Source organism: Nycticebus coucang, chromosome 6 (genome assembly GCF_027406575.1).
Source record: "Nycticebus coucang isolate mNycCou1 chromosome 6, mNycCou1.pri, whole genome shotgun sequence".
Classification (NCBI taxonomy): Eukaryota; Metazoa; Chordata; class Mammalia; order Primates; family Lorisidae; genus Nycticebus; species Nycticebus coucang.
The window spans coordinates 54,070,858-54,085,406 of record NC_069785.1 but is presented as its reverse complement, the minus strand read 5'-3'; the positions used below and the strand labels follow the sequence as shown (position 1 = coordinate 54,085,406).

The following is a 14,549-nucleotide window of genomic DNA, read 5'->3' as shown; positions in this document are numbered from 1 at the left end:
ATAATGTGTGTGCCATAGTAAACCATGTATGTATTCCAGGGAAGTAAAGGATAACAAAGGTTTTTAAAAGGAAAAATGAGAATTACATAATTATTCAGAAATAATTATTTGTGGCTACAAAGATCAATAATGGGCCATGGCAGTCTGAGGTTGGACAGCCAGTTGCTGGACAGATGGCCTTGCAGAGGTGTTTGTGCATGGTTGCAGTGGTCTTTGTGCAAGATTGTGTTTTTGCCTTCTTTTGTGATACTTTTTGTTATCAAACCTACAAGCATGAGAACCTTTCTTCATGGCCTTCCTTGGATGTAGTTTTCAAGGTTTTTTACTTTAACACTAATAAGTCCATTTTTATTCTGACAACTTTCACATCCCAGCACGAGGAAATAAGAAAGGTTTCAGAGTTGGACATGCTAATGACTGATTTGATCATTACACGTTGTATACATGTATTGAAAGATACACTGCACTCGTAAATGTGTAATTAATGTCAAGTAAATTATTTTTATTGTGGATTAATATGGGGCTACAAATGTTTATGGTACATTGTTTTTGTTTCTAAGGTAAGGTTCGAGTTGTAGTTGAGCTTTGCACCCAGGGGTATGTGCTGAACACCCTCACAGTAGGTGAGGCCAATTGCCCTCCCTTGTCCCCTTCAATCGACTGTCTTGTGCTTTATCTTTCACATGGGCATGTACTTGTTTATATATTAGTTTTGAGTATATTGGATACGTTTTATTCCCATTCTTGAGATACTTTACTAAGAAGAACGTATTTCAACTCCATCCAGGTAAACACAAAAGATGTAAAGTAAATTTGTTTAAAAAACAGAACCAGGAAGAAAAGGATGCAGACCTTCTTTTTTTTTTTTTTTTTTTTTTGTAGAGACAGAGTCTCACTTTATGGCCTTCAGTAGAGTGCCGTGGCCTCACACAGCTCACAGCAACCTCCAACTCCTGGGCCTAAGCGATTCTCTTGCCTCAGCCTCCCGAGTAGCTGGGACTACAGGCGCCCGCCACAACGCCCGGCTATTTTTTTTGGTAGGATGCAGACCTTCTAATAAGGAGATGGGATTGGGAATGATGCTGTGGTCAACTTAACCTACGTAAACAAATATGAAAAACTTATTGGAAGTGGGTATGAGCATTTACATGAGGACTGCGACAACAGAAATTGACTATCTTTGATCCCAAGATTTCCTAACCAACAAACCATTGTTTAGCTTTATCATAAACCAGGAAGTCAGTTTCCAACCTGTGTATTTTCCACAGTAGTAAGCAGCCTCCCATTCTTAGGTCTATATCTGAGAGAAATTAAAACATACACCCTCACAAAAACTTGAACACAAATGTTCATAGCAGCATTATTCATAACAGCCAAAAGTGGGAACAACCCAAATGTTCAACAGATGAATGGATGAACAAAATGTGGTATATCTATACAATGGGGTAGTATTGAGCAATAAAAAGAAATCAAGTGCTGAAACATGCTACGACACGGATGAGCCTTAAAAACATGCTAAGTGTAAAAAAAAAAAAAAAAAAAACAGAGACAAAAGGCCACCATGGCTTGGCACCTGTAGCACAGTGGTTATGGCGCCAGCCACATATACCAAGGATGGCGGGTTTGAACCCAGCCCGGGCCTGCTAAATGACAATGACAACTGCAACAAAAAACAGCAGGGCGTTGTGGCAGGCAGTTGTAGTCCCAGCTACTTAGGAGGCTGAGGCCCAAAAGTTTGAAGTTGCTATGTGCTGTGACGCCACAGCACTCTACTGAGGGCAACATAGTGAGACTCTGTCTCAAAAAAAAAAAAAGGCCACCGTGTTGTATGATTTAATTTATATGAAATGTCCAGATCCATAAAGAAAGTAGATTAGTGGTTACTTAAGGCTGGGCATGACAAGTAACTGCTGATGGCTACTGAGTTTCTTTGGGGGTAACTGGGATTAAATAGTAGTGATGGCTGCACAGCTCCGTGAATATACTAAAAATCAATCAATTATGTATTTCAAAGGGCAAGTTTATGGTATGTGCATTACATCTCAAAGCTGTTATTAAATACACGATGTCCATAAAGTTTGTGTGCAATTTAAAATAGTTAACTATGTAAACTTTATGGACACCCTGTATTTATGGAAAAATAATAATCACTGGCTATTTTCAATATTAAAAGAAAAACAGCCAAAACTGCTTTGTCACATTTTGGCTTTGGCTGTGAGTGGGGCAAATGAGTATGGTAACACTTGTTAGTTATTATAATACAAATAGAAAAAGTTTCTCTGTAATGCTAAAGTTTTACTATGTACAGGCACTGGGCTAAGCACTTTGCATGCACCCACTAATGTAATCCTTGTAACGGCCATATGATGCTGACATTTCATTATCTCCATTTTTTAGATAGGGACATTGAGGTTAGGAGAGTTAATTAACTTGTCTATGGATGCACAGCTTCCAAGTTACCGAGCCAGATTTCAAGCAAGTCTGAATGCAAACTGCCTCTTATTGTGTGGACTGGGAACTCCAGGTGGAGGTTAATTTATTCATCTGTTGTTTAGTTCTATTGATAATTATTACCAATGGCAGTGCCAGAGAATTGACCACTCTACACCAAGCCACTTCAAATCTAAGAAAAAAACTATGTGCTTACTGTTAAAAATAACGTTCAGAAAGATAAAATTATGACTCTTACAAATAAAACATGAAAGGTTGGGTGCGGTGGCTCACACCTGTACTCCTAGCACTCTGGGAAGCTGAGGCGGGTGGATTGCCTGAGCTCACAGGTTGGAGACCAGCCTCAGCCAGAGCAAGACATCATCTCTAAAAATAGCTGGGCTTTGTGGCAGGTGCCTGTAGTTCCAGCTACTCAGGAAGCTAAGGCAAGAGAATCACTTGAGCCCAAGAGTCTGAGGATGCTGTGAGCTATGATGCCACAACACTCTACCAAGGGCAACAAAGTGAGACTCTGTCTCAAAACAAACAAAAAAAGTGTGGCCTGTAGCTCAGTGAGTAGGGCACCAACCACATACACCAAAGCTGGCGGGTTTGAGTCTGGCCCAGGTCAGCTAAACAACAATGATAACTGCAACCAAAAAATAGCCAGGCATTGTGGTAGGCGCCTATAGTCCCAGCTATTCGGGAGGCTGAGGCAAGAGAATCACTTAAGCCCAAGAATTGGAGGTTGCTGTGGGCTATGACACCACAGCCCTCTACCAAGGGTGACACGGTGAGACTCTGTCTCAAAAAAAAAAAAAAACCATGAACATGTATCAAAACTTTTATTAAGCCCAGGGGCAATGGCTCAGTAATCCTAGCACCTGGGAGGCCAAGGCAGGATTGTTTTAGCTCAGGAAATGAGACTGAGCAAGAGTGAGACCCTATCATCACTAAAAACAGAAAAATCAGCCAGGCGTTGTGGCGGGTCCTTATAGTCCTACTATTCTGGAGGCTGAGGCAAGAGGACTGCTTGAGCCCAAGAGTTTGAGGTTGCTGTGAGCTAAACTGACACTACAGCACTCTACCCAGGGTGACAGAACGAAACTCTGGCCCAGCAGCAAGCCAGCACTTGCTTCTCAAAAAAAGAGTTATCTTCATAAGAGGGCATATATTTGCTTCAAAATTCTAGAGGTCTTCACTGCCTCCCAATAGTGCTTGCCAGAGGCTCTATAGAGCATCTCTATTTAACACTTCAAGTACCACTGGGTCTGTTGGATCATAAGACCCAAATGGTAGGGCAGCTTTACTGCAGCCTAAAGCTTCTGCAGAGCTTAATCCTTTTTTTTTTGGAGACAGAGTCTCACTTTGTCACCTTGGGTAGAGTGCCAGGGTGTCACAGCTCACAGCAACCTCCAACTCTTGGGCTCAAGGGATTCTCTTGCTTCAGCCTCCCAAGTAGCTAGGACTACAGGTGCCCACCATAACACCTGGCTATTTTTAGAGATGGGGTCTGTTCTTGCTCAGGCTGGTCTGAAATTTGTGCACTCAGGCAATCCACCCAACTCCACCTCCCAGAGTGCTAGGATTACAGGTATAAGCCACTGTGCCCAGCCCTGCAGAGCCCAATCTTATTCTGGTCCTCCACCCACCCTGATTGGGTTGAAGTAGAGCATTCAAATGTGGTATATGTTGCCTCCAAAATCCAAAACAGTCTATTGCTGTCAATTGAATGTTTGTGTCCCCCAAACCCCAGTGTCATGGTATTAGGAGATGGGGCCTTTGGGAGGTGATTAAATCCTAAGGCTGAACCCTCATGAATGGGACAAGTGTCCTGATAAGAGACCCTAGAGAGTTCTTAACCTCTTCTGCAATGTGAGGACAAAAAAAGGAAACTGTTGTCTGCAAACTAAGAAGCAGACACAGAATCTGCCAGCACCTTGATCTTGGACTTTTCAGCCAATAGAACTGTGTAAAATGAATTCCTGTTATTTATAAACCACCCAGTCTATGGTATTGTGATAGCAGACCCTAGAGAGTTCTTAACCTCTTCTGCAATGTGAGGACAAAAAAAGGAAACTGTTGTCTGCAAACTAAGAAGCAGACACAGAATCTGCCAGCACCTTGATCTTGGACTTTTCAGCCAATAGAACTGTGTAAAATGAATTCCTGTTATTTATAAACCACCCAGTCTATGGTATTGTGATAGCAGACCCTAGAGAGTTCTTAACCTCTTCTGCAATGTGAGGACAAAAAAAGGAAACTGTTGTCTGCAAACTAAGAAGCAGACACAGAATCTGCCAGCACCTTGATCTTGGACTTTTCAGCCAATAGAACTGTGTAAAATGAATTCCTGTTATTTATAAACCACCCAGTCTATGGTATTGTGATAGCAGCTGGAATAGACTAAGACACCTACCAAACTCTGTGCCTCTTTTTTTTTTTTTTTGTAGGTGATGCAAGATATAGCAACTCCTTCTTTTTTTTTAGAGACAGAGTTTCACTTTGTTGCCTCGGTAGAGTGCAGGGGCGTCACAGCTCACAGCAACCTCCAGCTCTTGGGCTTAGGCAATTCTCTTGCCTCAGCCTCCCGAGTAGCTGGGACTACAGGCGCCGGCCACAACACCTGGCTGTTTTTTGTTGCAGTTTGACTGGGGCTGGGTTCGAACCCACCACCCTCGGTATATGGGGCTGGCACCCTACTCACTGAGCCACAGGCACTGCCCTATAGCAACTCATTTTTAACTCTGAAAGGGATATTTCAACATGCTCCAGACCACTAAGCCTCCAGAAATTTCATAGCTAGCACCAATTCTGTATCAGCCTGGGTCCAAACAAGAGAAAGAAACCATAGAGTAATATAAACAGAGAAAGTTTAATATAAGTATTACCTTTATCAGGGGATTGCAGTGATGAGGTCTTGCCCAATAAAAAGTAAAGAGAGGGCGGCGCCTGTGGCTCAAGGAGTAGGGCACTGGTCCCATATGCCGGAGGTGGTGGGTTCAAAAGCAGCCCCGGCCAAAAACCACAAAAAAAAAAAAAAAAAAAAGTAAAGAGAACTCTAAACAATATAAGAATGATAGTATAAGCAGCAGCCTCTGCTCTAGAACTTAATATTCCTTCAACTTTCATTATACTCATCAACTAAACCGTTGAGCACTGTTTATGCTAAACAGTTGGTACTGTTGGCCATTCCTTTGTCCACCTATCGCTAGACTGCAGGGTCCTTCAGGTCAGGGAACACATGTCTTGTTTTCTATTTTATCTCCAGTTCCCAAGGAGGAGGCCTAGAATCCCAAAGGCTTTAACTGTACATTCCAGAATGAGTGAATGTAGCTAACGGTGTGTGTGTGTTGGGGGCGGGGGGGTGTCCGCCTGTTTCCTGCCACATGAGCTAACTCCAAAGACAGGAAGTCTCCAACGCACACCTGAATGCTTCTGTCCAATTTGGAAATGCTGATAAGGCTGCAAGAGAACCTTCCTTGCAGGGCTGTGTGTAGCCTTTGCCACCCTCTCCTTAAAATGTTAGAGGCACTAAGGGAGATGAGGGACTAAGGAATAAAAAAAGGCTGAATTTAGGACAACTGGAAATTGAGACTGGGAGAAATGAATCAGGGAACAGCTGCTATGTTAAGAGGAGGCAAAAACCCAGCCCACACTGCCCCCTCAGGTTCTTAGTAGCCAGGCTTGGAACTAACCAGGAGAAGAGTCTCACAATGTAAACAGGCCTCGCATCCACCACTGTGACAGGTGCAGGTGGGATTCCCATCAAAGGCTCCTCTCAGGACCTAGAAAAGCAACTGCTGAGGCCCATCCGGGTGGCCTGGGCCGGGCCTAGAAAGCAGGCAGGAGGCCCAGGCCAGCAGCAGTAGCAGCTAGGTCATGGCAGACCCATTGAGGGAGCACACCGAGTGACTGCTGATTGACTACCTGGAGTACAGCGCGCGGATCCGAGTGCCCCGGAGCCGACGTCGTCCTCGCCCGAGGCCACAGTGCTGCGCTCCACGATGGCCGATATACAGCAGCGCCACTGGTCCTTCTTCTCCGCCTACATCTGCTACCCGGGGAATCGCGTCGAGGTGATGGAACGAATGGTGGACGCCATGCTCTCAGACAACCAGACCCTCAACTGGGGCCGGGTGGTGACGCTCGTGACCTTCGCGGGGACGCTTCTACAGAGGCCTCCAGTAGAAGCCAGGCAGGAGAAGCGGAACTTCAAGTCGCAACCGGAGGAGGGAGAAGACGAAGTCGCTAGGCATTGCCAGCGCCTGGTGGCCCTGCTGAGCTCTCGGCTGGTGGGGCAACACCGTCCCTGGCTGGAGGCTCAAGGCGGCTGGGTGAGCACGCGACTCTGCACGGGGACACCGCGAGTGACCAGGCGCAAGGTGTCTAGAAAGAAGGGTTTTTTGTGTGTGTGTGGGTTTTTTTTACTTTTTATTTTTACTGTATCACTACAAATTTTACTCACAAATCCATCTTTGTAGTTGTCATTTACTATATAAAAAATTCCAATTATGAACTGGTTTGATCAATCAACTACAACACTTTTTAGAAGACATGGTACAAAAGGGTCGGCTCAGAATCGCCCAGATCTTTCACGGTCTCGTGATCGCCTCCTGTCGCGCTCCAGTCCTCCACCACGACCACGGTCTCTAGACCGAGAACGACGCTCCGGGGACCGGGACCTGGACCTGTGCTTCTTGCGCCGGCGTCCGTACAGCTCGCGGCGCAGCTCTCTGGAAATGGGCTTCAAGTGCATGAAGTTACAGAAGCCACCTCGTGTGCACTCCCCCATCTCGTACTGCCGGCAGCAGGCCTCCCTGAAGTCGGTCACCGGTGAGAGCTCAGCGTGGATCGGCTGCCCGTTGAACCAACGGTTGTTCAAGTCGATCACTGCCTTTTCTGCGTCCTCTTCCCGGCGAAACTTGACATACACGTTGCCCACCAAGTGGTCTCCCAGGTTATCGCAGACGTTCATCTCCTCGACTTCCCCGTACTTCTCCTCCATTTCTGTAAAAACCTCCTCAAAAAACTCATCGTAGTGTTCCTGCATCTCGACATCGCTGACGGCACAGCGCAAGCCGTCGGCAGACTGGGAAGAGTTTTGAGGGTTACGGTAAATGTTCAATAGGGCAATGGTCTGGCTAAAGGTCGGTTTATTGTGCAACCGAGAGCACCGGTCTCCATGACGACAAGCTCCAATTTTGAAATAAAACGAACAGTTGACTTTGTCTTTCTCGGTGCCGAAGATGGAGGCCAAGTATTCCGCCATTTCCTACACGCCGACAACAGACGCCGATTCTGCCGAAGCCACAAACGCGGCTCACTCTGCCAACGCAGCCGACGACCACCTGCTGCCGGGTGTGCAGAAGGTCCTCGCCCTGACAGTTCTACCCGGGAATGTGGGACAGTGTCGCTGCATCGCTTTTACAAGTCTCGACGACTCTCTCCCCGCCCCCAATGGGGCGGTGCTATCCAATCCGGAGCCACGCTATCCAATCCGGCGCCGCGCTACCTGCGCTGGGGCGGGACGTGTAGCGGGGGGCGGGGCATAGCGCGCAAGGCAGCTTCCGCCTCTCGGCCCTGGAGCCTGGCTCCCTCCTTCCAGAGCTCCTTGTGTTCCTGGACTGCGGCGGTCCTCCTATCCTAGAGCCGCTGACCGAGCTCCTCCGCGGAACGTCACGGGCTGGGACGAGGGGGCTCAGCTCGCCCCGGCCGCGGTAGCACTGGAGAGTCTAGGCATTCTGCTGCCGCGTGGGCCCTGTCGCCCTGAAAGCAAGAAAGGCTCTTTTCAGTGGGACTGGAACGTTCGGTGTCAAATCCGGGTTTGTTCTCTCGGCAGTCAGACCGGCAGGAATCGGCCTGGCTAGATGGCTCTTGGGAGCCCATTCAGAGGCAGCAGCGCCCGAGTTGGGTCTGCACGTTACGTGGTTGCCCAGCCTCAGCCCGCCCTCGGGGGCTTTTAGGAACCGCCGCCTTAGGTCTGGATGCTCTTCTCTAGAGACCTCCAGCTTGTGCAATGAGTAGCGGTGTGGCCCAGGCCACATGAGGTTTTTTCTCCGCCTATCACTTGCACCTCTGGAAAGACTCAGAACCCACCGATCGATCACAGCCCTTCTTAGGACGAACCGGGACCACAGGCTTTGGAATGTGCGTGGTTACTAGCGGTGGCGCTGACTTGAGTTTCTTTAACTTTCTTTGAGATGAAGTCTTGCTTTGTTGTCCAAGTTGGTCGCGAACTCTTAGGCTCACGCGATCCTCCCGCTTCTGTCTCCCTAGTGGTTCTCGATTGCAGGCGGGAGTTGGAGCGCCCAGCTGGTTCCCTAACTTCTAGTCCACTGCACTCACCTCTCAGCAAGGACCTGTGCCTCTTGGGTTCTTAGCTAGGTCCCGTTTCTTTCTTCTTCCTTATTGGAGTTGAATCAACACTGAAATGACTCTTTTATGGGATTACATATAGCCAAACTATTAAAACCAACGATTTTCTTTTAAATCCATAATTTAACTTCCTGTGGGCGGATTCCATTTAGACTTATAGTGGCTAATTGAGTTCCGTTTGAAGAGAGAACGATAACATGAGGTGTTTGTGTCGGTCTTCAGCTCTCTGGGCATTTCTAAGAACCCCACTTGAGCCTTGTCTTAACCAGCATCTGGCCCCTAAGGGCTCTCTCTGCACCTACAGAGGAAAGGGGGCCTGGGGGACATTGTTTTTTGACTTCGTTTTTCTGGCTAATTCACACTAACTGAAGATTAATCTCAGTCAGGAGGGGTGGCTCACACCTGGAATCATAGAACTCACAGAGGCTGCAGAAAGATTGCTTGAAGTCAGGAGAACAGCCTGAGCAACATAGTGAGACCCCTTCTCTGCTAAAAATAGTGAAAATTAGCTTTGTGTTGTGGCAGGCACCTGTAGTCTCAGCTACTCGCAAGGCTGAGACAGGAAGACTGCATGAAACCAGATGTTTGAGGTAGCTGTGAGACAGGGTGATGCTACACACTCTGGCCTGGGGGACAGAATGAGACTCTGTCTCAAAAAAAAAAGTTAAGAGATTAACATTGAGAAGCTGGAATTTAATCTGTCACAGGATTTTCTTAAAAAGGCCTAACATTTCAAATTAGGGCAACAGGATTCACCCTCCCTCATCTTTGCCAGCTACAGTTAAAGTACCACAGTTTGGGGCAGCACCTGTGGCTCAGTGGACTGGGTGCCAGCCCCATATACGAAGGGTGGTGGGTTCAAACCCGACCCTGGCCGAAAAGGTACCACAGCGTGGAGTTTCATTCCCTCCTTAAATGGAGCAGCGTGCTCTGTTCACAGGTGATAACTTTTCAATCTAGTGCTTTGACAACTTCCCGAAGGGCGTCTGTCTTAGGCTCAAAAAACATGCTGGATCGGGCGGCGCCTGTGGCTCAGTCGGTAGGGCGCCGGCCCCATATACCGAGGGTGGTGGGTTCGAGCCCGGCCCCGGCCAAACTGCAACCAAAAAAAAAAAAAAACATGCTGGATCAGTCCACCTTCCTCTGGTTTGGAATCAAAATGAGTATTGCTGCTCTAAGTGACAGTTAAATGGCTGCTTCTGTTCATTACATTGGACCACTCCTTACCAATCCTAAATCTTCAAGGGTTCCTAATGACAGACTGCCTATTGGTCAGAATTACCTTTCCTCCTTAAGTTATTGTACTGTTTAATGTAGACACTCCTGTATATTTTCAGCATCATGAAGCAATCTAATTCTTCTCTTGTCTCTCACTTGTAGGATGGCTTTTGTCAGATCTTCAGGACACCCTTACCACTAGGTTTTTGGAGAAGATTGCTGGTCAAAGTTTTGCTGTTATGCTTTAGCAGCAGTCTTCATCTATTTCTGGACACGATTTATTATGAATGTTTAAAATTTTAACCCATTTTTACCTGCCTAACTGACCGGCTAAGTAATGATTGGAGGTGAGAGAAAAAGAACTGAAGTAAACCACCTTCTCTGGGACATTTTTACCTGAATGTGCACAAGGAGTCCTGAGGTGATCTGTTGGCTAACGTTTTAACTAAAGATGAGTAATCAGAGGTATTTGGAGAAGGACACAAATGGCTCTTCTTTGGAGAAACTAGAGGCTCATTGCTCCAAAGAACTGCAGAAGAAATTGCATCCCATTGAATGAAAATATGGTGCTATTTGCTAAATTTGGCTAAGAGTGAATACAAACCTCTCATCTATCCATGAGATAGATATGCTGCACTAATTTTAATCATGTCTATGGTTCAGGGGCAAAATGATCCCCAAATCAGTCTAAGTCCCAGTTGAACAAAGAAAAGGAATTCTTTGAAATATAATTCTTTGAACCCTAAATCCTTTGAATCTAATTTCTGGGACTTTTTGTGTCAATGTATTTATTTCTGACTTTAATAAATTGTTGAATAACTTCAAAGTTTTAATAAACTTATCTTTTAAAAAAATTGATCTTCTTGACTCAATTAGCCTTTTTCCTTAGGAGTAACTTGAAATGAATCTATTTTTTTCTCCTTCAATACACAACACATAAAGATGCTTTTAAAAATATTTAATCAGGGGGCGGCACCTGTAGCTCAAGGGGCTAAGGTGCCAACCACATGCACCAGAGGTGGCAGGTTCAAATATGGCCTGGGCCTGCCAAACAATGACAACTACAACCAAAAAGTAGCCAGGCGTTGTGGCAGGCGCCTGTAGTGTCAGCTATTTGGGAGGCTGAGGAAAGAGAATCATTGGAGGTTGCTGTGAGCTGTGATGCCATTGCACTCTACCCAGGGTGACAGCTTGAGGCTCTGTCTCAAATTAAAAAATATATATTATACATATATAATGTTTAATCAGGGCTGGGCCAGGTGGCTCACACCTGTAATCCTACCACTGTGGAAGGCAGAAGCAGGAGGATCACTTGAGTTCAGGAGTTTGAGGCCAGGCTGAGCAAAGGGAAACATGGTCTCAACTAAAAATAGAAAAATTAGCTTGTTGGGTACTTGTAGTCCCAACTACTCAAGAGGCTAAGGCAGGAGGATTGCTTGAGTCCAGACATTTGAGATTGCTATGAGCTATCCTGATGCCTCAGTACTCTACCCTGAGCAACAGAGTGACACTGTCTAAGAAAAAAAAAACAAAACATTTAATCAACACACAAGCTTGAAGTCCTCCCTCTTCCACTTCAAGGCCCTGGCTTTTTTTTTTTTTTGAGACAGAGTCTCACTTTGTCTCCCTTGTTAGAGTGACGTGGTATCATAATTCCCAGGAACCTCAAACTCTTGAGCTTGAGTAATCCTCTTGCCTCAGCCTCCCAAGTAGCTGGGACTACAGGTGCCCGCTACAACACCCAGCTACTTTTAGAGATGGGGGTCTCACTCTGGCTCAGGCTGGCCTGGAACTTGTGAGCTCAGATAATCCACTAGCCTTGACCTCCCAGAGTGCTAGGATTTTTTTTTTGTTTGTACTCACTGAAGATGAATTTTTTTTTTTTGAGACAGAGTCTCACTTTGTTACCCTCAGTAGAGTGCTGTGGCATCGTAGCTCACAGCATCCTCAAACTCTTAGACTCCCATGATTCTTTTGCCTCAGCCACCTAAGTGGCTGGGACTGCAGGTGCCCACCACAATGCCCTGTTATTTTTAGAGACAGTGTCTCGCTCTTGCTCAAGCTGGTCTCAAACTCGTGAGTTCAGGAGATCCCACCCACCTCAGCCTCCCAGAGTGCTGGGGATTACAGGCGTGAGCCACCTTACCTGGCCCTAATGATGAAATTCTTTTTTTATTCTTTAAGACAGAATCTCACTTGGTCACCCTTGGTAGAGTGCCATAGCGTCTTAGCTCACTCTTGGGTACAAATGATCCTCTTGCCTCAGCCTCCCAAATAGCTGGGACTATAGCAGGCACTTGCCACATGCCGAGATATTGGTTAGAGACAGGATCTCACTCTGGCTCAGGCTTGCCTCGAAACTGTGAGCTCAGGCAATCCACTTGCCTAGGCCTCCCAGAGTGCTAGGATTACCTGTGTGAGCCACCTTGCCCAACCAAAGATGAAATTCTTTTTTTTTTTTTTTCTTGAGACAGAGTCTCACTATGTTGCCCTCGGTAGAGTGCCATGGTGTCACAGCTCACAGCAACCTCAAACTCTTGGGCTTAAGCGATTCTCTTGCCTCAGCCTCAAGTAGCTGGGACTATAGCCGCCTGGCTATTTTTTTCTGTTGCAGTTGTCATTGTTGTTTTAGCTGGCTCAGGCCGGGTTCAAACCCACCAGCCTCAGTGTTTGTGGCCAGCGCCCTACCCACTGAGCTACGGGCACCACCCGAAGATGAAATTTTTCTTTTTTTTTTTTTAATTTTTTTTTTCTTTTCTTCCTTTAGCCATTCTCTTGCCCTTTGCCTCCCAAGTAGCTGGGACTACAGGCGCCCGCCACAATGCTCCACTTTTTTTTGGTAGAAACAGGGTCTCATTCTGGCTCACTCTGGCTCATGCTGGTCTCCAACCTCTGAGCTCAGGCAGTGCACCCGCCTAGTGCACAGCACTAGGACTAAAGGCGTGAGCCACCACACCCGACCCGAAGATGAAATTCTTAAAGGTGATGTTCATCTAACCAGTTGTAAAGCTACTTAAATGAAATTCTAATTTCATGATTCTGTTATTTCCACCTTTATTTGCCCACTTATCTAAAGTGGTCAAATTTGGGACAATTTGAGCATCAAATAAATATAGTAAAGAATTAGCACCCACTGATTAAAGTTTAAAAACAGAACACATAAGCCCATGCTGATGTAAATAAATAACCAAATTTCACCAGAACATTTTTGCTGGAAAAAAATAATAAAAATAACTAATGAAATATAAGAGATGGGAAACTATTTCTGCAAAGAAACCTGATTTCTTTTTTTTCTTTTCTTTTCTTTTTTTTGAGACAGAGTCTCTCTTTGCCAGCCTGGGTAGAGTGCTGCAGTGTCATCATAGCTCATGATAATTCAAACACTTGGGCTCAAGTAATCCTCTTGCTCAGCCTCACAAGTAGCTGGGACTACAGGTGCCCACCACAACACCTGGCTATTTTTAGAAATGAGGTCCCGCTCTAACTCAGTCTGGTCTCAAAACTCCTGAGCTCAAGTGATCCACCTGCCTTGGCCTCCCAGAGTGCTAGGATTACAGGCGTGAGCCATCTTGCCCAGCCAGGACTTGGTTCCTTTTAATGACAGGTGGTATTAACATGCTGAATTGTATTTTACATCTGTATTCATTTCACTTTAAAACTTTTTTGTTAGCAAGATTGCTTAATAGAATAAAACTTAGTTTTGTATCTCTTGGTGCTACCATGTCTATCACAAAACTGTTCATTTTGATAATAGAAAATCGACTGTTCAAGATTTTAAAAACGTATTAGTAAATAATTGAATACGTATTTTGAAGCTTTAAACATAAATATGTTCAGAACACTTCCTTCAACCCACATATATCTTATCCTTCAACCCACATATATCTTAACCTCTCTCTTCCCAAATTCTACCAAAAAGACAGATTGGATGGGGGTGTCCAACTTGTGCCTGATGGGCTACCGACTAATTTTGTGAGGACTTTTTGTTTATCTGTTGTGTTGGATAGCACAAAAAGTATGCTTCAATCTTTTTTTTTTTTTTTCTAATCTGCTTTTGTTAGTGATTGTGTGTGTGCTAGCTCTTATTCTTCCAATATGTGGCAGAGGGAAAAAAAGGTTGGACACATCTGGATTACAATTCGGTAATCAATAGTAGCATTAGCAAACTGGGAATGGTCCATCAGCAATGCGAAATTTCTACATGGAAAGTCAATGGGAACAAACTAATAATAGAAGCCAACAAAGCTGAGGCAATAAAGAACATCTCAGGTAATAAAGAGTATCTCCAAAAACAGTGCCATTTTTCTCCCACAAAACTATGGAATGATCTGAGATCAGAAGTAGCAGCAGTCCCTGGTGGTTGGCTGGGTGGGCCTCCTACCCCACACACCTAGCTAGTAACTGACCCCCAAGAATTGCCAAACATTGAAAGAAATTCAGCAAGAATACTCCCAAGGGGCTTGGCACCCTTAGCTCAGTGGTTAGGGAGCTGGCCACATACACCAAAGCTGGCTGATTCAAAC

General features: G+C 45.5%; 2 protein-coding genes across 2 annotated transcripts; one reads left to right on the top strand and one right to left on the bottom strand.

Moving 5' to 3' along the window:
* The first annotated feature begins 6,312 nt into the window (after positions 1-6,312).
* On the top strand, positions 6,313-10,787 carry BCL2L10 (BCL2 like 10). Its single transcript, XM_053594071.1, is given in 3 exon segments — positions 6,313-6,376; positions 6,379-6,767; positions 10,189-10,787. Coding segments are annotated over 3 exon segments (594 nt in total). The 3' UTR covers positions 10,330-10,787.
* On the bottom strand, positions 6,868-7,737 carry LOC128587730 (splicing factor U2AF 35 kDa subunit-like). The gene has a single exon (XM_053594070.1). It carries the CDS (start codon positions 7,700-7,702, stop codon positions 7,007-7,009), a length of 696 nt encoding a protein of 231 aa, XP_053450045.1. The 5' UTR covers positions 7,703-7,737; the 3' UTR covers positions 6,868-7,006.
* Positions 10,788-14,549: the final 3,762 nt, after the last annotated feature.